This window comes from Triticum aestivum, chromosome 3B (assembly GCF_018294505.1).
Source record: "Triticum aestivum cultivar Chinese Spring chromosome 3B, IWGSC CS RefSeq v2.1, whole genome shotgun sequence".
In the NCBI taxonomy this organism is placed as follows: Eukaryota; Viridiplantae; Streptophyta; class Magnoliopsida; order Poales; family Poaceae; genus Triticum; species Triticum aestivum.
The window spans coordinates 310,626,337-310,653,331 of NC_057801.1; the positions used below are offsets into that span (position 1 = coordinate 310,626,337).

Below are 26,995 nucleotides of genomic sequence, written 5' to 3' on the forward strand. Positions count from 1 at the left end.
AGCCTATTTCGAGGACTTTTATTTCCGCACAAAAAATGACACCACAGTAGTTCTGCTGAAAACAGCGTTAGTTTGGGTTAGCTCTAATCAAACCATACCAAAACCATATAAATTTATTGTAACATGACATGAATATATACTTCATAAATTATAGATACGTTGAAGTCGTATCAGGCGACTTGGTGGAATAAGAGAAAAACTACACATGGGTTTTTTCAAAGCCCGCTAGCAACACATCAATATATCACCCGCTTCGTCTAAGAGCTCGAGGACATTGTGCCAAAGCGTACTACTCAGACGATGACTATCGCGAGGGATGCTGTGATACAACCAAAGGCACCTTCTCTAGGGCGCGCCAATATTCGTTAGGATGCAAGTATTGCAAGGTCACAAATGGGAGGCTCAACAACTGTTGTATGCCGCGATGCAAACAATAAATATTTGGGTCTCGCCACTGGATGTCACTGCTCCATCATCAACGAGCCATATTCAATTGTAAATTTACATTTAAAAGTTGACTTGCAAACAAAGAAGCTGTTAGTTTAGCCAAGTTCTTTCATACTCTCGATAGGTGCGCCACGTCCAGCCCCATGATCCTTTTTTCCCCACCTCTGCCCCGTGATCCTTTTTACCCCACTTCTGTAGATTTTGAGCACTAAAACTTACATTTCCCTAAAAAAATCCAAGCATCTCTTCTTGAGATGCCCTAAGAGCATCTCTAGTAGACCCCTCAAAATGCTCGGACCCGCAAAATCCCGACGACTATATGGGCTCGGCCCATTTTTTTTGGGCAGAACAGAGCCCGTATACTCGTCCGGCTCGTAAAACATTTTACGTGGCATGCAAACCACCCCCAACGTGGTATATCTATGGGTTCACGGTGCTGATACGGGTCGAAACCCTATCCCCCACGGTCGCGATTCCCCAATCACACTTTTGTTTCTCGCCGTTGGTGAGTCCAATCCCGCTGCCGAACGCCACCATGTGGGACGAAATGTGGAGCTCCGGCCGCAGCTCCGACGGGAGGGACGACCCCGAGTGCTAGCGGTGTGTCTGAGCGCACGGCGAGGAAGCGCGAGACGAAGAAGTACACCAACCACAACCTCCAGCCGTCAGAGTCGCTCCTCCGCGAGACGGAGGAGTACGACCGCCGACACGAGCTGATCTTCTCCGGCGCGGGCTCCTCTGCCGCGGGCAGCTCCGCCGTCGGGGGGTCGAGTCCCCGCACGCCGCTCCTCACACCGGTGAAAAGGGAGCCGGTGGATCTCCCAGGCCTCCGCGTGGTGAAGCGGGAGCTCGAGGCGGAGCCGGTGCTGTCGGGCGGTGGCGTCATCGGGCCAGAGGATTTCCTCCCCCATGCCGAGGTGGACATCTTCGAAGGGGCAATCACGACACGTAGCGCGCGAGAGGAGGAGGAGGAGGAGGAGGAGCACCGACAATCCCTTGCGAACCTCGACGATGTCCTCCTCGAGCAGGGGCTCGCGAAGGAGGAGTTCGTCGACAACCAAGACACATGGCGCCGCGAGAAGAAGGCACAGGACGACATCTACGTCGACCTTGTCTCCGACGATGACGATTGAGGATGTCCGCCGCCGCAGCGTCACCACCGCACCCGGATGGCTCCAGTGAGCCAATTTTTGGCTGCAGGGTTATGGTGGTCGCCTATTCTCCTAGCCATTTAGTGTAATTTAGTGTATATATGAACTATGTACGGTGATCAAGGACTATGAACTTGTTATATTTCTCCCATGAAGTCTTGATTTCAAAATTTATAATTCCATTATGGTTTCTGATTTTCGCGGAGGTTTTTGGCCCATATTCAAAGCAACATGTAAGCCTGTTTGAGACTGCTCTGCTCATTAAAATTCAGCTCCACTTTAGAAAACACCTCCACGATATGCCGCTCCGCAAAAAAAACTAGAATCTGGGGTACAACTCCCAGTTTTTTATGAAGCTCTTGAAGGGGCGCTCCAAAAAACTCTAGAAGCTGGAGTTAGGAGAAAATTACCCACCACTGACACCCGTAAGTGGATACCCCTTCGTTTCTCCCCCATCCAATCAAATAGATCCTTTCCACCAAATTTCTTATTTTTGAAGCTGGAGCTACATGGAAGCCAAACATTCTCTTTGGTAATGCTACAACTTCTACATAAAACTGCTTCAAACTGAATTTGATGGAATAAAACTGATTTTGATGAAGCGGAATAATTTCAAATAAAACTACGTGTCCGTATTTTGAGGGATCTGCTAGAGGTGGTCTAACTTTTGAGGCAGAACATGAAGACCGCCCAAACATGGTAGAAGCAGTCTTCAAAGGCAAAGCGGTCAATTCCGTGAGCGGCCGAAGAAGCGCCAGTGCCCTCCACAGGCCCAGTCCCCACTGTCTCCCTCCTGACCCCCTCAGCTCAGCTCCCCTCTCTCCTCGAGATCTCCCCACGGGCCAAGGCCAGGAGCCAACAAACGCAAGGCCACCGCCGCCTCTGCGCCTCCGCAGTCGCCGTTCTGCGCCCTTGCCCGCCACCGCCCGGAGAGATGGCGAAGGCGTTTTACGCGGTGGGTTTCTGGATCCGGGAGACCGGTCAGGCCCTCGACCGCCTCGGCTGTCGCCTCCAGGGGAACTACTTCTTCCACGAGCAGAGTATAAGCATAAACACCTTCCCTCGCCCCTAATAATCCTACCTTTCGCCCCTCCCTCGCCGATTTTTGCAGATACTTCCGGCATCGCGTGGATTTGGTCTTCTCTGGCGGTCCCAAATGAGTGAGCATTTCGGGATTGCCGCCTAGGGTTAGGGACGGTTCAGGAAATATTACGGTCATGTGTGCCCCATGTAGTTGCCGATCGATCAAATCAGAGAGAGAGAGAGATCATGGAGAAGGATGAACTCGCGAGAGGTTTTGTGCTGCCACAATGCGCAGCCTTTTTCGGTTCTGTTATTCCTCGTTTTATGCATCATACAGGACTCCACTAACCACCTCCCGGCCTGGCAGCTGCGATCCGCAAGTGTCGCTCCATCCAGCGACTGGATCGATCAGAAGCCACGACCAGGAGGTGAGAGTATCCTACGGAGAGACGCAGCTCTCCTCTACGTACATGTCCAGCATACATTATTTCATAACAGAAAGAAAAGACTAGACTACTGCATGAGATTACTTAGGCTAACATTTCACCCCCTAATCTCACTGCACTACGCCGATCATCCCAAGCCTCTGTCGCATCTCGATGAAACGAACGCGCCCGAGCGCTTTGGTGAGTGCATCGGCGAGCTGGTCCTGAGTTCCAACATGATCTATCTCCACCTGTTTCTTCTCCATGCAATCTCTCACAAAGTGAAACTTGACATCAATGTGTTTACTTCGATCATGATGAACTGGGTTCTTGCTCAGAGCTATGGCTGATTTGTTGTCCACCAGTAATTTGAACTGCGCCGGCGAGGTACCTGTGATGTCCTCCAGCAGCCGGCTCAGCCACAGTCCCTGACAAGTGGCAGCTGCTATTGCAACATATTCTGCTTCACAGGAAGAGAGAGCGACGATCTTCTGCTTCTGGGAGCTCCAAGTAATCAGATTCTTACCAAGGAAGAAAACATGTCCAGAAGTGCTTTTGCGATCACCAACATCCCCAGCATGATCGCTATCGCTGAACCCAATCAGTTCAGCAGTTCCGTGTCCTCTCTTGTAGCTGCACCCATAGTGCATTGTGCCTTTGATATACCTCAGTATCTGTTTGACCGCTGCCCAGTGATTAGTGCTTGGCTTCTCCATGAATCTACTGACGATACCCACTGAATGTGCGATGTCTGGTCTTGTGTTCACAAGATAGCGCAGGCTCCCAATCACTCTGAGGTACAAGGTAGCATCAAACAGATCACAGTCATCGTCTTTTTTCAGTTTCAGACGACACTCCATTGGTGTGTGGCAACTGTTGCAGTTGCTCATCTCTGCAATCTCCAGAATCTTGCCCGCATAGCTCTTCTGACTCAGAGTAATTCCATTGCTGCTTTGATCTACCTCAATTCCCAGATAGTAACTTAGCCGCCCGAGATCACTCATTTTGAAGAGTTTCTGCATCTGTTCTTTGAAAGAGATGATATCTGCTGCTGTGGTTCCTGTGATGATCAGATCATCTACATACACTCCAACCAACAAGTGTGATTGTGAGTTACCTCGTCGGTACACAGCATGCTCCAGAGCGCTTCGCGTGAAACCAAGGGAGGTGAGAGTTTCATCCAACTTTGCATACCACGCCCGCGGTGCCTGATGCAGCCCATACAGAGCCTTGTGCAGTCGGAGTACCTTTCCTTCCTGGCCTGCAACTTCATACCCCGGTGGCTGATCAACATATACCTCCTCAGTGAGATCGCCATTCAGGAAGGCTGATTTCACGTCCATGTGATGAACTTCCCAGCCAGAGTGCGCGGCGAGAGCCAGCAGCAGCCGAACTGTCTCCATGCGAGCTACGGGGGCGAAAACCTCCTCAAAATCCACCCCCTGACGCTGGACATATCCCTTTGCGACGAGACGAGCCTTGTGCTTGACTACATTGCCTGCCGGATCACGTTTGACACGATACACCCACTTCAGTCCTATTGCTTTGTGCCCAGCCGGGAGTTGAGCAAGCTTCCATGTGCCATTTTCGACAATGGACTGCATCTCGACATCCATGGCCCCTTTCCATGCCTTGCTAGCCAGCGCTTCATCCACATCGCTTGGCTCCTCCGCGCTAAACATGCAACGCACGAGCAGGCAGCGTTCAAACTGCTCACGCACTGCCTGATCTTCAGTTTCCTCCAGTACGCTCGTGAAGCTCCGGAAGCGCACTGGCTGTCCTGTTGGCACATCGTGTCTGGAGTCGTGTGACTGCGGGTGGCCGAGCAGTTCCCGTCCGCTGCTGCAGGTGTTGCCGGAGTGGACTCTGGCGTCCCTGATGTACTTGAAGCCGGCGTGATCACCCCAGCAGGTGAGGCCGCGGGTGCAGGTGTTTTGGGCGTTGGGGACCGCTGCGGCGTCGAGGCACACGTAGGAGACCCTGTGTCTATCTCGTGCACCCCGCCGGCAGTGGTGTACACGACTGTGAAGGTCGTCGGCGCGGCGCGGTCCTCTGCCGCGCCCGGTGCGCGCCATGTCCAGGGCCTGCTTTCTTCAAAGATCACGTCTCGAGTCACCTGCACCTTCTTCGTTGTTGGGTTGTACACACGATAGGCCTTGGAACCTTCCTCGTATCCAATGAACACCATTGCCATTGAGCGATCGCTTAGCTTCGTGACGCCGGGGCCGACGTTCTTGACATGAACCGTGCACCCGAACGTGCGCAAGTGTTGCACGCTAGGCTTATGGCCGTGCCACGCTTCATAAGGTGTGACACCTTCCAGACTGCGTGTGGGCGCGCGATTCAGCACATACACGGCGGTTCTCACCGCCTCCGCCCAGAAGTACGCTGGCATGTCCATGCTCTTCAACATGCATCTGGCCATGTCCACGACCATCTGATTTCTCCGCTCTACCACTCCATTTTGCTGCGGCGAGTACGGAGCAGTTGTGTAGTGCTTGACACCAATTTCTTCACAGTAGGCTTTGAACTCATTGGAGTTAAACTCGCCCCCCCGATCAGATCTGAATGCGCGCAACTTGCAGCTCCCGTCTGCCTCCGCGAGAGTTTGCACCTTTCTGAACCGTGCAAAGGCTTCGTCCTTGGATTTGAGCAGCTCCAACCACATGTAACGACTGTAGTCGTCCACAATCAGCAGAAAATACTTGCTTCCTCCAGGTGTGGTCGGCTCGATCGGCCCGCAAAGGTCAGTGTGCACGAGCTCCAGCCCCGCTCTGCGCGGTATGCGGCGACTTGTGGGAACGGCGTGCGATGTTGCTTGCCGAGAGCGCACCCATCACAGTATTCTTCGACGCGGTCAATCACTGGCATGCCCCGCACCATCTGCTTCGATGACATTGCACGGAGAGCACGGAAATGCAAATGCCCCATGCGTGCGTGCCAACGCCAGGTCACGTCGTCTCCCAGTGCCAGCAAGCACCTGGGCTTGTCGATCTCCAACGCCCCAGTGTACAGGCGATTGCCAGAGCGACGAATGTGTGCCAGTGTGCGCCGTCCTGGATCCTGGATGGTCATCACACCTTCTTGTATGTTGACGACACAGCCTGCTTCGTCTAGCTGTCCTACTGACACAATATTCGTGCGCAGGCTCGGGATGTGGAAGACGCCCGTGAGCACGCGCTGCCCTCCGCCTTGGCAGCGGAACACCACTGAGCCGCGCCCTTGTATGGCCACTACAGAGCCGTCTCCGAACTTCACCGTGCCGTGCACTATTTCATCAAGTGACGCAAAGACTCCCCTGTCGCCCGTCATGTGGCTACTGGCGCCGGTGTCGAAGTACCACACTCCGTCCGGCGAGGGCACTGGCATGACCTTCTCTTCGTTGAGGAAGACTTCCTGCGGCGCAGCGATCTGTGGCGTGGAAACGGTGGTGACCACAGCCATATACAGACCTAGGTCGTGCTCCGCGCCACCTTGCACCAGATTAGCCTGCTCCTGGGTGCCTTTCTGCTCCTGCTCACGAAGCCACGTCCGGCACTCCTTTTTCCAGTGCCCCGGGATGCCGCAGTGATGGCATTTGCCTTTCTTCTTCCTGCCGCCTGATCCTCCCGATCCACCTGCACCCTGGTATCCTGACGCAGGCTTGCCGCCGCCCGCGCCTTTCGGTTTAGCGGGCGACTTGTTCTTGCCGCTGCCCGCACTGGATGACGATCCGCTGCCGCCGCCGTGCTTTTCTCTGGCCATCCACTCCTCGTGCGTGAGCATGAGGCGCCCGGTGGACTGCGTGGCATCGTTGAGATCGTAGTGATCCTCACAAGCCGAGAAGCGCCCGACGAGTTCCTCGATCGACATGGTCTTCAGATCGATCAGTGATTCGATCGCCATGGCCATCGGGCGGAACTTCCGCGGCACCACTCGGAGAAACTTTTGAACGGCCTTGTGCTCGGTGACGGGGTCGCCGTATAACTCCAGATCCGCGACGAGGGCGGCGAGGCGCAACCCGAAATCCTCAACAGACTCTCCGTCCTTGAACCAAAGATCTTCAAATTCGCGCCGCCGTACCTGTGCCTTGGCCTCGCGAGCGCGCTCGCTGCCCATCCGCATCGTCCGGATCGTCTCCCACGCCGTCTTCGCCGTGTCCTTTGCAGCCAGCACGCGCAGCATCTCCGGCGGGACGCCGGTGAGGATGATCTGCAGCGCGCGCCGGTCGGCGTCTTCGTCGGTCACCGCGGACCAGACCCGAGCGACCTGCAGTTTGACCTGCATCACAAGCGCCCACTCCATGTAGTTGGTGCGCGTGAGCATCATGGAGGCGCCCGGCTCCTCGCGCACGACGCGCTCCACCACCCTGATCTCGCCGCTTCCGCTGCCGGTGAGGCGCGCGAGCGGGGCTTTGGATGATGGCGTCTTCGGCGGCGACTTGCCCCCTCCTTTGCTCTTCCCGTCTGACTCGTCACCGGACATCACCACGACGGATCACACACCGCCGCCGCGCCGAGGATCAAACACCTAGGCTCTGATACCAAATGTAGTTGCCGATCGATCAAATCAGAGAGAGAGAGAGATCATGGAGAAGGATGAACTCGCGAGAGGTTTTGTGCTGCCACAATGCGCAGCCTTTTTCGGTTATGTTATTCCTCGTTTTATGCATCATACAGGACTCCACTAACCACCTCCCGGCCTGGCAGCTGCGATCCGCAAGTGTCGCTCCATCCAGCGACTGGATCGATCAGAAGCCACGACCAGGAGGTGAGAGTATCCTACGGAGAGACGCAGCTCTCCTCTACGTACATGTCCAGCATGCATTATTTCATAACAGAAAGAAAAGACTAGACTACTGCATGAGATTACTTAGGCTAACACCCCATTAGGTTGGGGTTGGCCTAGGGTTATGCATTCTTAGGTCATTGTGCATTCGTCTTAATTCACACGCTAAGATTCGAATTCAAATCGACGTGTCTTTCTACGCGAGTTGCTCAGTTCATAGTGTGCTAAAATTATGGAGGTGGACAGTTGTATGGATTATGGATCACTCTTTGGTAGAACTTGCTACTTACCCAATTATTTATACCAATGGGATATTAACTGAAAGTCCTGAATATGTCAAATTGCTATCCGCAATATCTATTATCGTTAGGTATGTGCCATGATATTGGGATGCTATAGAATAGCTATAGTTCTGTTAACATTCTTGAGCTCCGTTCTGCCCCGTTTATCGTTCTAGGCCTTTTTATTTACCATACCAGGTGAGCTGAAACTCGAGGAATTCCTGTCCAAGACGGGGGTTGTGGTTGGAGTTTAATAATGTTTTTGATAATTTATTTGTTTCAAATAACTTATATCGCTATTGGTAAGATTTACCTTTATCTTTACAGATAGTTGGTCATGGCTTTTGAGATTTTACACGATGTCAACTAAAATTTTAGAAGTTCTAGAGCTGTCGATGATGGTTTCCTCCGACGAGTTGATGCTCACCAAGATGCTTGAAGATAATTTAATAGCTCCAGTTCTGTTATCATCGCCATGGACCATCCTACTCCATTTATTGTTTGAGGTTTTACTCATTCTGTTGCAAAATGTAGGGCGTGTTTTTATCGGTTTAAGACAAGACTTTGACCACAACAGTCACTCCATAAGTATGCAATGTTATATGATTTTTTGTACTCAAAATTATTTCCTTATAATTGTGATTTTGAATAACACAACCAAAATTTAACATACTAATTGTTCGTCAAAAGCCCCCTAGGTAGCTGGTGCTGCAGCTTGCTTGTTAGAATTATCTCTTGTCGCGATTGACTATTGCCCCGACCAGGGATCGCCATTTACATCCGTCTTGATTCAAATAGAAATTAACACTGGTAGTTTGCTTTCAAAAGACTCTTAATCTCCTGAATCTATAATACTCTAGTATGCAATCAATTGTAACCTTAAATTATTAACTCTTTGAGTAAATTGCACAATAAATGTAGCATTTAAGCTATCCTTCCGCATAATACAATATCTTTGGCAATCTAGTATTGGATCTGACTTGCTTACAGCCCCCACTCGCAGCTGGCTGGCCGTGGACTGTGGTGGTATCTGATGTGTCTTGTTGGAGTAGTCTCTCTGTTGCAGAGCAGACCCCAAGACACGCTGTTCAATTTTAGCCTCTCAGGCTGTGCCAATCTCCCATGTCAACACTGTTGCCACCGTATCAGCCCAGAATCGTGCCTATAGCTAGTTCTGTTCTGTCAGTAAGCTGGCCTATGCAGACAGTTTGTTTAGGTGATATAAAGCGCTTTCCGATGGCAGAAGATTGGCTGATTGTGGATGTATTTCTTAGAGGTTATGTTTTATACAAATGAGTTCGGTATACATGGTGAATTGTGCAATTTGCTCCGGTACTGTACCCGCTGCTCCCGAGAGTGACACAAATATGATTGGACACTTTTTGGTTCTGCACATTTCTCCCTAATCGATCTCATTATCCTTGGATGTGCATATGTTGTGTTCACCCTTGCTTGTATATATGATGATGTTATTTTTGCCGTTTTCTGCTGGATTGTTTTTATATATTTGTAGGCTTAGTAATCCTGTGTTAGCATTTTGATCGTGCATCTCCTGAATGATATCTAAGTATGTCACATTTCAGTAAAAAAGGCATTGACATTTTACTTACATCGACTATCTTTTTTGAGCACTTAATCTCTGATCAAGCTCATGAATTTGTGTTTCCTCTTCATGTCACACTCTGGATAAAATTATCCATCTGTAAGTTTTTTCTTCATCTGCATATTAGCTTTCTGTGGCTGTGAAGTGGTAGATAACTCGGAGACACTTTCTGATTACCTGATCTTCTGCATCCTTATCTTCAGGATGCTGCTTATGTTCTGCACTGCATCTAATTATTATGGCCATGTTTTATGTTGACATATGTTATAATTGTTTGTGCTGTTGTGAGCAACTACACCTATGAAAGTGCTAACATGATTTTGTTTTGATATTTCCAGTTTCAAGGCATCGCACACTTATGAACATCTTTGACAAAGCCCCTCATGTTCACAAAGAGGCATTTGTCGCTCCAAGTGCATCCCTTATTGGCGATGTTGAAGTTGGGCAAGGGTCTTCAATTTGGTACGGATGCATCTTAAGAGGTTTGTGCTCAGTGTTCCAGTGAGCATCATTTTGATCTTCTTTGCTAAATTAGCGGGTGCTTCCAAATTGTGCCTGTATTCAGATTCGACTGTACCAAAATGTGTGATAGTAATCACCCCGTTGTGCTGCATTTCTTTTCCAATAGTCTTCCGGCTCTTATCTTATGCAATTTACTTTCTAGTTCTGATTCTATATTATTCTTTGCTAGCATATCTTTCGTTATTTGTTATTTCTATACATAAATAAATACATCATCCAAGACAAATAAGCAACAGTTCTGTGGCTAAATGCACCATGCATATCCATTTGCATCGTCTTGTTGCAGATAATGTAGAGAAGGGTGAGTTCAGTGTACATTAGTTGTAGCCTTGTAGGTGCGGTGGGCATACACAGTCCACGGTTTATTATTCCCTTAAATATGCAGTTGAATTTAACAAAACACCTAGCAGTATGAAGATTTGAAGAGATAGACCCCATGGATTTTAGTAACTAGATATTAGACAGAGGATTGATTCGTAGCTCCACCAGTGGGTGATCATGATCATGTCTTTCCATCTCCATGTTTTTTTTGCCTTGCCACCTTATGCAAACGTTGACGCCTGAGTGCAGCTAGTTTTATCTTTCACCAGATCTATTTGATTCATGCTGGAATTTCTCAGTATACAAATAATTTAAATTCCCGGTGCATGTCCGGTGCATGTAGCTCCCGCTTGCGCAGGGTCGGGGAAGGGTCCGACCACTTTGGGTCTATAGTACGCAGCCTTTCCCTACATTTCTGTAAGAGGCTGTTTCCAGGACTTGAACCCGTGACCTCATGGTCACAAGGCAGCAGCTTTACCACTGCGCCAAGGCTCCCCTTCAAATAATTTAAATTCCCAACTTTAAGATTTGCTGTTTACTGAAAATTGCAAAAAAGGGAAACTACAAGGAGGATACGGCATGATGGCCCACCTGTCATTTGCAGTAAAACGCAGATGATCTGTTGCTGTGTTGTATTGTAAACAAGAATATCGTTTGAAGAAAAAGGAAAGAGAGGGGCTCAGCTTACAATGAAGAGCAAGCAAGAAATGTGATCTTTCTTGTCCCTCGACTCCCTTGCAAAAGCCATGATGCAAGGCCAATTTCAGGGGTTTGTTCATTGAACAATCGTAGCAGCACGTTATCCGAGGAGGATAAATAGTGATGCTACTCTTCCTCACCAGTTCCATCAGTCCACTGCCTCTTTCTCTCCCATAACCTACAACTCTGACTGCAGTTTTGATTTTGTTCTTTGTGGTGCCTTGAAGGCGCCGCCATCGTGGTGCCTCACACGAGTTGATGATTCGGCACCGGGTTAGGTGTAGGCATGTTCATGACCCCCTGCTGCATGCTTTCTTGGTGTTTGTATTTTGTGTGTGTTTCAATGCTTCTCTTCAGTGTGATACTCCATACTTGTGTTCCTTCATGCTGTTATGCTGCTTAGTCTAGGTTTCAAGTCTATCACTTAGGATGGATGGTGTTATATCTCTCGTAACCGATGCCAATATCCTGCAGCAATGGTGACATAATATTATTGTGTGGACAACATCGTTGGCTGTGCTTCACCATCTTTCAGATTTAGCTATTTGTTGAGCTAACGTTTTCATAATCACTAGAACTAATGCCATATCAATCCATGATCTTCTATGCTTTGTTATATCTACTTGTTACTACTTTCTCCAGGTTTATTATATAGCCCCCCATGTATTTTGGGTCAAACTTTGACCATATGTTTAACTAATAAAATAGAGATAAGCCCACTTTTCAATCCTCAACTACTAACCAGATGGTTTAAGAATCAACCTTGAACTCATTAACCGGTTACTGCATGACCTCCAACTTATCCCATCGTCCCCCCTTAACCGGGCGAAAACTGTTTTTTTGCTCATGCGGCTGGTATTTACTGAGTCGGCCGCCTCATCGGCATTGCAATTTGCCATGTCAGCTAGCTCACTAAAGGCACCGAGTCGGGGCGCCTCACTCCCCAACCCTTCACTCTATTACCCCAACGCTAGACGGCGGACTGACAAACGGTGGCGCTACACATCCGATACGTGCTACCCTCTCCACCCCCTTGCCACGGCCCCAAACCAAGAGCATGGTGGGGCTTCAACGTCGGTGTTGTCCATGCGCGATGTTGAGCCGGTTCATCTCATGGCTGCTCACCCAGTACACCATGGCGGGGTGCGCGGCGGCCAACGCGAGTCAGAAGAGGACGTCGGCAGCTGTGACTAGAACGGTGGGGAGATGGAGTAGAGCGGGACCAACAACAATGGAGAGTGTGGGCTTGTGGGGGGTGCTTCCGCTCACGATTGAGCATTTCAACATGCTAAGAGGGGTTAGAGGAAGCTCTTGGAGGAAGGGACCAAGAGGAAGCCCCTCTTGATTTGCGAGGCCGCGGCGGTGTCCTCGGCCGGAGAGGAAGAAGGCTAGCATGGGAGAAATTGCAGCTCGGGGAGCTCGACTGAGAGTGATCGGAGTTCGGTGGCGAAGCGTGGCATGATCGGGTTGGCTTATTTGCAGGCAGTCGTCGGTGCGCCATGGTGGCACGCATGGTTGCATGTGGTAGGAAGCAGCGATGAGCGTTCTAAGTCTTGTGGCTTAGCGACGGTTCTAGAGGCTTGGTCGAGGCTAGGAAGGCTGTGCGGACCAAGTGGAGCAAGCCAATGTGGCGGGGCTGCAACATCGATGCCGCAATGTCTCACGCAATCGAGTTGTTTGACATGCTCTCCCGAGCTTTGGAGGAGAGAAATGACGGGGAGAAAGAGGAGCAATGGAGGGGTGTAGTTGCAGGTTTCAGGGGAGGCTGAGGGGCATACATGGCGCATGTGGTATGCCAGCACCAGTCTTGCCACACCCAAATTCCGGTTTGGCTGGGTGTTAGTGTAACTTCTGATCAGACAGTACTCTCGGAGGGGTATGGTGGATAGCTAAATTTGTTCGGAGGGATGTACGAGTGGCAGATCGGAATGGCTACACACAAGACACAAGGATTTGCCTAGGTTCGGGTCCTCTCTGATCTCTAGCCGACACAAGCAATACAACTCTCAGTAGACGACACAAGGATCTCACCAATGGCTCAAAAACCTTGCACGGTACATACCCAAGTATTAGTCAACACTCGAGACAACATAAAACAGCTCCTACATACACAACATAAAAAGAGCCAGTAACTATAATATAAAATAACCAATACCTTGAGGCAAAGAGACATTTTCCCAATAGCCCCTACTCATGATTGTGGCATGAGTTAACTTTCCTTTCTTTGTTCTTGTGTGCTTGCATTCTTCCCAAGCATCACTACAAACCATTGCTCTTAATTCCTTCTTAGCAACCGAACTTTGCAAAGTAACAAATGCTGAAGCAAATCTTGTCACTCCTGGTCTCACAATGTCTCTCTCTTTTGTATAAGACCTTGTCAAGGACAATGTTTTATGATGTGCATAAAAGAAAATAACCAGCTCCTTTGATTTAGTGATTCTAACACCAAAATGTTTCAGACAATGTTGGACAAGCTTCTCTTCAATCGGCGCTACCCCAACTCTATCTCGTATATCATCATTCCGGACTCGGTCCTTCCTTGTGTGGCCACACATCCATCTCAACATGCGCATCTCCGCCACACCTAACTATTGAAAATGTCACCTTTTAGTCAGCCAACACTCAGCGCCATACAACATTGCGGGTCGAACCGCCGTCCTATGGAACTTGCCTTTCAACTTTTGTGGCACTCTCTTGTCACAGAGAATGCCAAAAGCTTGGTGCCACTTCATCCATCCGGCTTTGATTTGATGATTCACATCTTCATCGATATCCCCATCCTTTTGCAGCATAGACCCCAAATATCTAAAGGTGTACTTCTGAGGCACCACCTGCCCATCAAGGCTGACCTCTTCCTCCTCGTGGAAGCAATTCAACATTGAATTGAAATTTTCTAGCACTGCCCATACACAAACATATGGACAAATGGAAGTGGTGAACAAGTTTTTAGGTAATCTGATCCGTTGCATTTGTGGAGAAAGAAAGGGACAATGGGATTTGGCTTTATCTCCTGCAGAGTTCTCCTACAATAACTCCAAGCATAGGTCCACAGGAAGGAGTCTTTTTTCCATTGTCTACACTAAATTTCCAACATATGTGGTGGACCTGGTGAAGCTACCATCAAGGGGAAACTCAAAATCAGCATTGTCCTTTGCTGATAATTACACTGAGTTATTTGAAGAGATTCGTGGTGTTTTGAAAGCACAAAATCAGAAATATAAACAACTTGCTGATTGCAAAAGGAGGCCAAAATCATTCCAAGTTGGTGATAGGGTGATGGTCTACCTCTGAAAAGAGAGGCTGCCTTTAGGTGTTAAAGGGAAGCTTAGGCTGCGAAGGTATGGGTCCTTCTCTATCATGAGGAAGATAAATGATAATGCCTATGTGATGGATCTTCCAAGCGACATGGGCATATCCAACACTTTCAGTGTTGCGGACTTGACTCTCTACCATCCAGAAGAAGTGCTCTATGAAGATAACTCGAGGGCGAGTTCCAAACAACCCGGGGAGAATGATGAGGAACAATAGATGAGAAAAATAGAAAAAGGAAACCACATGCTAGATCTGTTTGGCTACTTCTAGATACTTCCACTCTAGTGTAGTATTTCTTCTCTACCCTGCCTACTGTTTTCTAGAGTCCTCTAGTTGTGAGTAGCTATGAGTATAATGGTGAATCTTAAGTAATGTTTTCCGGAGTGTTCTAGCCATAAGTAGAAGTATGTGAAGGCTACCCAAAGCCCTATAAATAGAGGTCATCACCTCTAGTTTGTACCCAGAATGTACCCCCACTATCTATAATAGATCTTGGTTTTCTTATCTAAGATCTTGGAGTAGATCTTGTGCTCTAGGAGTTCTGGATTGAACTCCTGCTGCCATATTGGCCTACATTCGCCTCTAGAACGATATCTAGCGCAACACGTTGAAGTAGTTCCTTCAACTTTAGTGCTGTACACTTTGTAGCAGCAAGGTGGAGTTGCTCCTCCACAACCTTGTGCTGCTTCACCACCATGCAACTTTTTACTTGACGTTTCACTTGACCAACATGTTGCTTCAATCTGCTTATCCTAATACCAATCTCCTTTCCACACAACCTGCATTTCACCCTCTGTAGATCATCAGGACCATATAAGACTCCAAACTTCCGCCCCATGTCATCTGAATTTTTCTTTTAAATGTTGGAGCACTTGCTGCAGTTGAAGCAACCATAGATTGCTACAAAAATGAATGTTGCATACATATCAGTACACATACCAATCTACAAGCATGTAAAATAAGAATGCATCTATATGTTGTTCTACATACATATCAGTACACATGCCAATCTACAGATCTACATGCAAATAAATATATGACTTGCACATCTATATAGATTATAGAATAGCAACAGCAGCATCAAGCCAGCAACATAGAGCATAAATTGCTCAAGCTCATTTATATATGACCTGACAATATTGCCTGTACATGCAAGCACATGCAAGCAGAGCAGTGAGGAATAGCAACAACTCAATTTCAGCAGCAAACTAGCAACACCTCACAGTGGTGGGAGGCTGCAAAGCATGGATATGGCAGAAACTGCTGAATTGCCGTCCTAGTATGGGGGGATACGGGGACACGCGCGGATACGTCGGGATACACGTATCCCGCAGTATCCCATCTTTTCTGAATTAAAAAAAGGGGGAAAGAAATCGGGATACGGCAGATACGGTGTGGACACGGTGGGGACTCGGGAGCCAGTGTCACGCCCAATATGCGATACTATCCTAAAGAGACTCGAAGGTCCCACCAAGGATAGAACTGCATATTGAAACGCTTTTGCAAGGTGGATATCAATACATCAACATTACATAATAGATGGGGATACATGCAAGAGGCATACAAAACCACACGAATACAACATCATCTTACATAAGAGCACCATCCGACTACGGATGAAACACAAACAAAAACTCAAACGACATCCACCCTGCTAGCCTAGGCTGCTGACCTGGAACCTATCCCCTGATCGAAGGAGAAGCAGAAGAAGAACTCCAAAACAAGCAAACATCGCTCTCGCGTCATGATCATCGCATAACCTGTACCTGCAACTGTTGTTGTAGTAATCTGTGAGCCACGAGGACTCATCAATCCCATTAGGTATCAAGACTAGCAAAGCTTAAAGGGAAAGGAAGGGGTAAAGTGGTGAGGTTGCAGCAGCGTCTAAGCATATATGGTGGCTAACATACGCAAATAAGAGCGAGAAGAGAGCAAATGGAACGGTCGTGAAGCTAGCAATGATCAAGAAGTGATCCTGAACTCCTACTTACGTCAATCATAACCCAAAACCGTGTTCACTTTCCGGACTCCGCCGAAAAGAGACCATCACGGCTACACACGCGGTTGATGCGTTTTAATTCATATCTGGTGTCAAGTTATCTACAACCGGACATTAACAAATTTCCATCTGCCCATAACCGCGGGCACGGCTTTCGAAAGTTTATACCCTGCAGGGGTGTCCCAACTTAGCCCATGATAAGCTCTCGCGATCAACGAAGGATATACCTTCTCCCAGGAAGACCCGATCAGACTCGGAATCCCGGTTTACAAGACATTTCGACAATGGTAAAACAAGACCAGCAAAGCCGCCCGATGTGCCGACAAATCCCGATAGGAGCTGCACATATCTCGTTCTCAGGGCACAACGGATAGGTCAGCCTACGAGTAAAACCAGCCCTCGAGTTGCCCCGTGGTGGCCCCGCAGTCTGCCCGTTTTGGACCAACACTCGAAGGAGCCCTGGCCCGGGGGGGGGGGGGGTAAAATAAAGATGACCCTCGAGTCTGCAGAACCCAAGGGAAAAAGGCTTAGGTGGCAAATGTTAAAACCAAGGTTGGGCCTTGCTAGAGGAGTTTTATTCAAAGCGAACTGTCAAGGGGGTCCCATAAATCACCCAACCGCGTAAGGAACGCAAAATCAAGGAACATAACACCGGTATGACGGAAACTAGGGCGGCAAGAGTGGAACAAAACACCAGGCATAAAGCCGAGTCTTCCACCCTTTACCAAGTATATAGATGTATTAATAATATAAGAGATATTGTGATATCCCAACATAATCCTGTCCACCATGGAGCAATCTTCAACTTCACCTGCAATTAACAACGCTATAAGAGGGCTGAGCAAAGCGGTAACATAGCCAAGCAATGGTTTGCTAGGAAGGGTGAAAAGGTTAGAGGCTGACATGGCAATTTGGGAGGCTTGAAGAGCAAATAATAGGTAGCGCAGCAAAGCGGTAGAACGAAGCAACTAGCATAGCAATGATAGTAGTGAGATCCAGGGTAGCGGTCATCTTGCCTAAAATCCCGCAAGGAAGAAGAACGAGTCCATGAAGAAGACGAATGGGAGTAGTCGAACGAATCCTCACAATCGCAACATTACCGGAACTAAGAAGCAACACCGGAAAGAAACAAACAACATGGTAAATGCACAAGCATAAACATGGCATGATGCACAAACAAGTATGATGCATGTTCGGTTTAATGAGGCATGGCATGGCAAAGTGCAACAAACAATACTACAAGTTAAGTGGAGCTCAATATGCAACGAGTTGCATATTGACGAAACTCCACATTCAAGTTATTTAGTTCGCTCCCGTTTAGGTACACAACAATATTAAATGTTGTTAAACATGGCAAGAGGTGAAACATAAAGAAACTACCTATCTAGGCAAGTTTAAATGAGGCCGAAAGTTACAAACAACAATTCTGGAAAATCCTCATGTCATTTAGCAATTTAATGCAAGCACAATTTTAAGCGTTTAAATGTTGTTATCAAGATGCGGATGACATAAACAAGTTATATGCAATTTTATAAAATGTTGACATGAGCATGTTATGAAGCATTTGGTCACCATGCCGGAACGAAAGGGGTGCCACGGCAACGACAACGGAAATGGTGCCACGGCAACATTTCGATGATCCGACAACTCGTCGAGATGTCGGTGCAAAAGAAAGTGTGGACGTATGGAACATGCAAAAGGTGGGGTGATCCCGGATACCGGGTACCCACGTGTCGGTGGCATGGCAAAGGAGGGGCATCGCAAGCGGCAATTCGATCACGGTGCAAACACGAGCATCTCATACAACACATGCATTCGGTCCACGGGTGATCGTCTCGGGATTATACCTTTGAAGCGTGCATTTTCGGGGCGGTTCGAGTTTGTCGAGGGAAGTAGTGGTAGTCGCTGGTCGTAGTGGAAGTAGTGGTTCACGAGTCGAAGAGGAAGTAGTCGTTCATGTCCCGTAGGTGTTCGGGGTCCACGGGGTCTTCGAGGGTCGACGGTAGTCGTACACGGCAACCATAGTTGAACTTGTAGGGCCGACGATGTCGTGGTACTTGGTGCAATGCACGGGATGGTAGTCCAACAATTGTCGGAGAGGGACTTGACGCATCAAAAGTCTTCGGTGCCACGGTACTTGCCGGGTTATCATGTAGACGTACTTTCGAAGAGGAACTTGGCGCATCCAAAATGAGCCAGGCAAAAGCCCTCGTATAGCGGTGCTGGAACTTGACGAAATCCACGAACGGGTCTTGGCGTATCCTGAGCTTGGATAGGTCTCCGAAAAAGAACTTGGCGTCCACGCGGACATGGAGCAGCAGTCTTGGCGTCGAGCAGGGGTCGACGGCCAGCAAGGGATGAAGTGGACGCTGCTGTTGCATGCCAGGAGGCGAAGCAAGGCGATGACAAGCTCGAGGCGGCGCTGGGAGGACGGCGACGAGGCGGACCAGGCTGGCGGAGCAGGAGGATTGCCGGGGTGCGCGGGGCAGCGACGGTCGCCGGAGGAGGGGAAGCGGGGTCGCGACGAGCATGACTCGGGGAGGCGCGAAGGCAGGGGCGCGGACGAAGCAGTTGCGGGCAACGGCGGGCATGGGAGGCGCCCTTGTGTGCGCCCGTGGCGTCGAGCACGGGAGGAGAGGCAAGGCCGCGATGAAGCAGCGGACGGGGTCCTGCGACGTGCGGCTCTGGCCGCTCGATGCAGGGGCGCAACAGGGGCCGATGCAGGTCGTGATGACGACATCGGCGCGGGACATGGCGTGCGGCAGCGGCGGGACATGGCAGCGGGGCGGCGGGATCGGACGAAGAAGCACGAGCAGGAGGGGATCGGGATGAGGGCACAGCGCGTGGGTGTGGCGGCGCAGGAGGAGAACGAAGGGGAGAGATGGGGATCGAGCGCGGTCGGGCTAGGGTTAGTAGATAGGGGTGCGGTTGGGCTTAGGCGCAGACGAGCCGGTCTGGCTGCGTGGGTGGCTGGGCCGAGCTGCGGTAGCCGGGAGGCCCCGTTGGGCTGGCTCTCCTCTCTCTCCCTCTAATTTTCTTTAACAGAAAAGATTAGAGAGAAGGAAAGGAAGAGGGGTTAGGGAAAGGAATTTGAGCACGAAGACAATTTTCCTGGGCTCATAAAAATAAGCTTGACCCAAGAAAATATAAGTTGGCACGGATGCAAGATTTAAATTCAAACTCATTTGAATTAATTCAAATGGTTTGAACTAGGACAAGGTTTAGGAGTGGCCAAAATGTTGAGATTTTTGGTGGAGCTCCGGAAAGCGATGAAAGAATTTATGGACAAAGTTTGAGGTCAAGAAGTGATATAACAAAGGCATGGAATATTTTGCAAGTGTGTTATGGTGAATTCCAAATTAGTGGAATATTTATTAGCTCCCTAAATAATATTGGGAGGATATGTTATGAAGAGAAATCACCATGTGAACTCCCTCGATTTAAATAGATCAAAGATCTATGCAATTTATTTAGGTGAGTTTTTAAAAAGGGGTTGCATGATGACATGATGCAAAGCAAATGATGCAATGATGAATGCAACAAGCAAAACAAACACACGGCGAAACTCGGAATAGCTGGAAGTCTTCTGGAGCGTCGGTCTCGGGGCGTTACAGCCAGCCTCGCCGCCGCAGCCTAGGCTCGAGGCTGCAGCCGCCTGGACTCGCTTCTCTGGTCGCCGGCTCGCCGCCGCCGTTTCCCCCAAGCCCAGCTCTTCCCCCGACGAAGAACGTCCAACCAGCAGAGAGGAAGATGGCAAGGCGTTCGAGGACAAGGAAGAAGGACCGGGCGGGGAGAAAGATGGGGACTGCAGCCAGCAGCGAGGAAGAAGATATAAGTGGTGGGGCAATCTTTTCTTCTGCTCTCTGCAGCTGCTCTCAGGCGGCTGGAGGAAACGAGAAGAAAACGGCTAGAGGAGCTGACTAGTCTAAGGTTTCAGGAACTGGACCTTATATGGGCTCTGAGTGGAGAGCTACATGGGCCTGAGTGGAGGGTTCGTATGGGACTATGGGCTGCCCCAAAGTCTTTTATCAATAGAGATGAGGCAACATATATCCAGTAATTCCTTTACGAAAAACATATATCCAGTACAAAATCTCTGATCTAAAAATTATCATTAAATCTTTATTACATGCTGTTATTTTTTTCTACATATTGATATACCCTGCCGTATCCCCGAATGGCTGTTTTTGAAAAATGCTGTATCCCGTGTCCCCGTATGCGTATCCCCGTCTTTCCGTCCCCGTGCCCGTGCTTTTTAGGTGTGAGGAGCAGCAACATACCTTGCTGCTGGACGCCATGGACAGTGCAACGGTGGAGGTGAAGGCCGACCTTCAGTGCTGCAGTACTGCAGCAGAGACAGCAGCGTCCGAGGTGAGGGGAGGCAGTGGAGACAGTGCAGTGCTGCCGGCTAGTTGGGTTGGGGAGGTGAGCTCGAGCTGCTGAAGGTCGGGGCGCTCGTTTGGGGTGGGGAGGAGGTGGTGGTGGTGGTGGTGGTGGTGGTGTGTGTGTGTGTGTGGGGGGGGGGGTGTCGAGGAGCTGGCCAGCGACTGCTTGATTTGTGAGCGGGAGAGGGGAGCAGGATGAGCTGGAGCCGCAATTTCCCTAGCCCTAAGACGTGGGGCGACTGCAGATATGCACAGCAGCCCAATTAATCGCTGCTCCCTGGATTACTCGGTCTGACGGCCTGATTATTTGGCTGGGCGATAAATGCGGGGAATAGGGTGTTATGTTGAACATTGATTTTGGTAGTCAATTCTATGGTCAAATTTTGACCCCAATACGAGGGGGCTTATAAACCCAGACCGAGGAAGTAGTTGATAAAGCTGCTATATGATCTGTTATCTTCGGAATAATTTTCCTTGTGCTGGTAGCTTAAAACACTAAGTTCTTTACTAGAATGTCACCGTGGCTATCCACTAGTTAGATGAATGCGTGTGCATCTAACTAGCAGGTGGTGGTAGCACTACAATAATTTATGTTGACAGCTACTAACACAACAACTAAGAAATTTTCAGCAGGATGACAAATCATTAACACTTTTGGGAATTTTTAAACATGTACCAGTAAGATCTAACTAAGAATTGAAGACCATGGATAGGAATAACACTAGCTCTAGTTCTCACTGCAAGAAAGTAATGGGCGGATGAACAAAAAAGATCTCACATAGCACAATCGCAGCATCTGAAAGATGGGGAGACACGCCGCAGTGATGTTGTTACGGAGAATAATATCTCCCCACCTTCATCGTAGGATACGTCTGTTCCTGTCCAGCATCTGTGGCTAGTCGAGTGATGCACTTGATACTCTGGTTTAAGTAACACCACTGCGAGTATCACATAGAAAAAATAAGAACACTGACATACCACTCTGTCGGAGGCTGCGCAGACTGTTGTACCCTACACGCTGTAACAGCACCACCATAGGTATGCATCACCTGTCATAACTCTGCAGAGATCAGCCTAGGCACTGTGCTCTTATCTTGAGATGATAGAAGATATCGATTAGAATGGGATTGGTGAGGGAGATTAGTGCTCTCACTTATCCTCAAGGGGTCCCACAACTGAAAACTGATTAGTGCATTTTATTCTTGCTCTTCGTTACAGGCAGTGCACTGACAGGTGTGCCTGCCGGAGAAGAAATAAGCTTTGACTGGCTGATGCAAGACACCAGTAAAGATGATTTTTACCATGAAGCAAATATTTTCATGGAGTTTTGTTCTTGCGAAGAAAATGTTTTCATGGAATTGATATCTACAGCTGGAAACACCTTTTCTATTTTATGTATTCTTTAGTAGTAATTCCCAAGTTTATTTATATCCTTATGTATCATACTGTACTGTGAGTGTGTGACTTCAGTTGTTAGTCATGCTTCCTACAAGTTACTTAACATACTTGGTTACAGGTGATGCAAATAACGTTCAAGTTGGATCTGGGACCAATATACAGGACAATTCTGTTGTGCATGTGGCAAAATCTAATCTAAGTGGAAAAGTCTTTCCAACTATCATTGGAGACAATGTCACAGTAGGTAAAAATAGATTTACCTTCTGGTTCTTGTTTTCACCACTGATTTATTCCACAGCCTCACGATGTTCAATTGTTCATTATCTGCTTAGACCAAAGTCTAGGATAGTAAAATTGTTATTGATCTTTTTCGGGGTACTACTTTTCATCAGCATCCACAAATATTTTGTTATTGGAGCCCTAATTCTATGGTTAAAGTAAACTGGAAACAAACATACCAGACAGATATCACTCCACTACCTTGTTTGTATTCCAGCACAATAGTATAGATAATTTTGAAGACAAGTTTGAGCAACTGAGCAACAACAACAACAACAACAACAAAGCCTTTAATCCCAAACAAGTTGGGGTAGGCTAGAGGTGAAACCCATAAGATCTCGTGACCAATTCATGGTTCGGGCACATGGATAGCAAGCTTCCACGCACCCCTGCCCATAGCTAGTTCTTTGGTGATACTCCAATCCTTCACATCTCTCTTTACGGACTCCTCCCATGTCAAATTCGGTCTACCCCGACCTCTCTTGACATTCTCCGCACGCTTGAGCCGTCCGCTATGCATTGGAGCTTCTGGGGCCTGCGCTGAATATGGCCAAACCATCTCAGACGATGTTGAACAAGCTTCTCTTCAATTGGTGCTACCCCAACCCTATCTCGTATATCATCATTCCGGACTCGATCCTTCCTCGTGTGGCCACACATCCATCTCAACATACGCATCTCCGCCACACCTAATTGCTGAACATGTCGCCTTTTAGTTGGCCGACACTCCGTGCCATACAACATTGCGGGTCGAACCGCCGTCCTGTAGAACTTGCCTTTTAGCTTTTGTGGCACTCGTTTGTCACAGAGAATGCCAGAAGCTTGGCGCCACTTCATCCATCTGACTTTGATTCGATGGTTCACATCTTCATCAATACCCCCATCCTTCTGCAGCATTGACCCCAAATATCGAAAGGTGTCCTTCTGAGGCACCACATGCCCATCAAGGGTAACCTCCTCCTCCTCGCGCCTAGTAGTATTGAAACCGCACATCATGTACTCGGTTTTAGTTCTACTAAGCCTAAACCCTTTCGATTCCAAGGTTTGTCTCCATAACTCTAACTTCCTATTTACCCCTGTTCGACTATCGTCAACTAGCACCACATCATCCGAAGAGCATACACCATGGGATATCTCGTTGTATATCTCTTGTGATCTCATCCATCACCAAGGCAAAAAGATAAGGGCTCAAAGCTGACCCCTGATGCAGTCCTACCTTAATCGGGAAGTCATCAGTGTCGACATCATTTGTTCGAACACATGTCACAACATTAACGTACATGTCCTTGATGAGGGTAATGTACTTTGATGGGACTTTGTGTTTCTCCAAGGCCCACCACATGACATTCCGTGGTATCTTATCATAGGCCTTCTCTAAGTCAATGAACACCATATGCAAGTCCTTCTTTTGCTCCCTGTATCTCTCCATAAGTTGTCGTACCAAGAAAATGGCTTCCATGGTCGACCTCCCAGGCATGAAACCAAACTGATTTTTGGTCACGCTTGTCATTCTTCTTAAGTGGTGCTCAATGACTCTCCCATAGCTTCATTGCATGGCTCATCAACTTAATTCCAAGGTAATTAGTACAACTCCGAACACCCCTCTTGTTCTTGAAGATTGGTACTAATAACTCCGTCTCCATTCTTCTGGCATCTTGTTTGCCCGAAAAATGAGGTTGAAAAGCTTGGTTAACCATACTAGCGCTATGTCCCCAAGGCCTTTCCACACCTCAATGGGGATACAATCAGCGCCCATCGCCTTGCCTGCTTTCATCCTTTTTAAAGCCTCCTTGACCTCAGACTCCTGGATTCGCCGCACAAAACGCATGCTGGTCTCATCAAAGGAGTCGTCTAGTTCAATGGTAGAACTCTCATTCTCCTCATTAAACAACTTGTCGAAGTACTCCTGCCATCTATGCTTAATCTCCTTGTCCTTCACCAGGAGTTGGTCTGCTCTGTCATTGATGCATTTGACTTGGCCAACATCCCTCGCCTTCCTCTCTCGGATCTTGGCCATCTTATAGATGTCCCTTTCGCCTTCCTTCGTGCCTAACCGGCGGTAGAGGTCCTCATACGCCTGACCCCTTGCTTCATCGACAGCTCGCTTTGTGGCCTTCGCCATCTTGTACTATGTTGTCTGCACTCCTATCCAGGTACAGGCGTCTGAAACAATCTTTCTTCTCCTTAATCACCTTCTGGACATCATCATTCCACCACCAAGTATCCTTAGCTTCGCTTCTCCTTCCCCTGGACACTCCAAACTCCTCCGAGGCCACCTTACGGATGCAAGTCGCCATCTTCATCCATACATTGTTTGCATCCCCTCCTTCCTCCCAATGGCCCTCCTTAATGACCCTTTCCTTGAACACCCGAGCTACCTCCCCCTTGAGCTTCCACCACTTTGTTCTAGCGACTTTCACACGCTTATCCCGTTGGACACGAATCCGAAAGCGGAAGTCAACAACCACTACTAAAAGTCACCAGATGTGATTCTCTCTTTTTGAAGAGGGTGTTAGCTACGATCATGTCGGAGGCTAGAGCAAAGCTTAAGACATCTTCTCCTTCTTGATTCCTGATGCCATAGCCAAAGCCCCATATACCCCTTCATGAGCTTTTGTGTAAAACCTTGGTAGAGTTAGCATGGCATACGTTTGTCAGAGGATATGCACCGTCAATAAACATTTGTATTGGAAATTTAAACTCTGATATTGGTAATGATACCCATTGCGTCTCATCCTGTTCACTATCTGAAATGCCAAAACCAATCTGACACCAACCTGTTTATCTGCTATCTAGGACCTTCATTCTCGTGTAAAATATTCACTGATATTCGGATAACATATACATTCCAAACTTTGTTTCGCAGGGCATAGTGCTGTATTACAAGGATGCACTGTTGAGGATGAAGCTTTTGTTGGTATGGGGGCTACCCTGTTAGATGGTGTTGTTGTGGAAAAGCATGGGATGGTCGCTGCTGGAGCCCTTGTAAGACAGAACACGAGGATCCCTTGTGGAGAGGTTGTGCTTTACTTGACCACTATTGTTTGGATTCTTATTTAGGTCATGTCAGGCACGTTTGCTTATCTGGTTTTAATTAACTAACGGTTATTTATGATAAGGTATGTCTGAATCTGGATTAGCATGTGTTAAGAGAAGACCCCATTTTCTTAGATACAAAAAACCCTTTTGACACTACTAGATATTGTGACATGCTTCATGATGCTTTTTTTGGGGGGTAATTGCATTTTGCAGTGACTTTGATGCCATGCATTTATGCGCATTTATGCATGTATGAAACAAAAAAAAATGCTTCATAACTCTTGTTTGATAATCTTATCTCAGCAAGTGCTCTGTTGTTGACCATCTCTGTTCAATTTAGGTATGGGGTGGAAACCCTGCAAAATTTCTGAGGAAGCTCACAGACGAGGAGATCGCTTTTATTGCGGAATCAGCTGCCAACTATTCCAACTTAGCCAAGGCACATGCTGTTGAGAATGCTAAACCCTTGGAAAAGATTGATTTTGAGAAAGTGCTGCGCAAGAAATTTGCTCACCAGGACAATGAACACGATTCCATGCTTAGTGTCACTCGAGAGGTCCCTCCAGAGCTGGCGCCCCCCAGTCCTACTCCTGCCCAATAAGCTTTTCTTATCACCACCTTCAGTTTGGATTCTTATATCTCTATCTGTCCAGTGAGTTTGGCAGTTTACTTTTACTTAAGTAATTTTGGGTCGAGCAATGTTCTAAAGCTGACCATGTACTTCAATTTCTGTATTCCATATGTTCAAGATCCATGGAACAAATAGATCCATTTCGCACAAATTTACCAGTAGCATGCGCTGCGTGCATAGTTTACTCTGGCTGAAATTGCGAGATGCACTGGAGGCAGCACATGAACTGTTGGCCTGTAGTTAAATGCTTAATTGAATAAATATTTTGATAACAAAAAGTACTGAAGGACAAATTTTATTGATGAATTGGTTGGTGTTGGATTTATGCTTGTCTGTGCTGAAGTTTTTCTGAAAAGGCATCCATCACGTTCGGTTTATGTACTACTGTACTCTCTTCGATCCATATCAGTTGTCATTGATTTAGTGTAACTTTAGTACAAAGTTGGACTAAAGCAGCCACAATTAATATGGATTGGAGGTAGTATAAGTATTTCTGAAACAACTGAATCTTCTGTTTCTCTTAGTTCTAGTACGGTAGCGTTCCCTGGTAACGGCCATGATGCATTGGAATAAGGTCTTTTTAGCCTCCTTATCTTGACAACGTTGGATCCCAACGCCGGCGACCGGTCTGTTGCCTCGTTTTGGATTTCAACAGTTGGTGTGTCGGTGCAGCGGCTTTGGCACCTTTTCTTGATTTGTTCGGTGACATGGTC

General features: G+C 48.0%; 1 protein-coding gene across 1 annotated transcript; it reads left to right on the top strand.

The window, feature by feature from the left end:
* The first annotated feature begins 2,320 nt into the window (after window positions 1-2,320).
* Window positions 2,321-26,588, top strand: LOC123069788 (gamma carbonic anhydrase 1, mitochondrial). Its single transcript, XM_044492728.1, has 5 exons — window positions 2,321-2,638; window positions 10,036-10,179; window positions 22,452-22,577; window positions 25,479-25,630; window positions 25,992-26,588. The coding sequence occupies exons 1-5, from the start codon at window positions 2,533-2,535 to the stop codon at window positions 26,250-26,252; spliced, it is 789 nt and encodes a 262-aa protein (XP_044348663.1). The 5' UTR covers window positions 2,321-2,532; the 3' UTR covers window positions 26,253-26,588.
* The last annotated feature ends 407 nt before the right edge of the window (window positions 26,589-26,995 follow it).

Coding starts and splice junctions, on each gene's coding strand:
- LOC123069788 (XM_044492728.1), top strand. CDS start 2,533: ATGGCGAAGGCGTTTTACGCGGTGGGTTTCTGGATCCGGGAGACCGGT. Junction 2,639..10,035: donor CTACTTCTTCCACGAGCAGA/GTATAAGCATAA, acceptor TGATATTTCCAG/TTTCAAGGCATCGCACACTT. Junction 10,180..22,451: donor GTACGGATGCATCTTAAGAG/GTTTGTGCTCAG, acceptor ACTTGGTTACAG/GTGATGCAAATAACGTTCAA.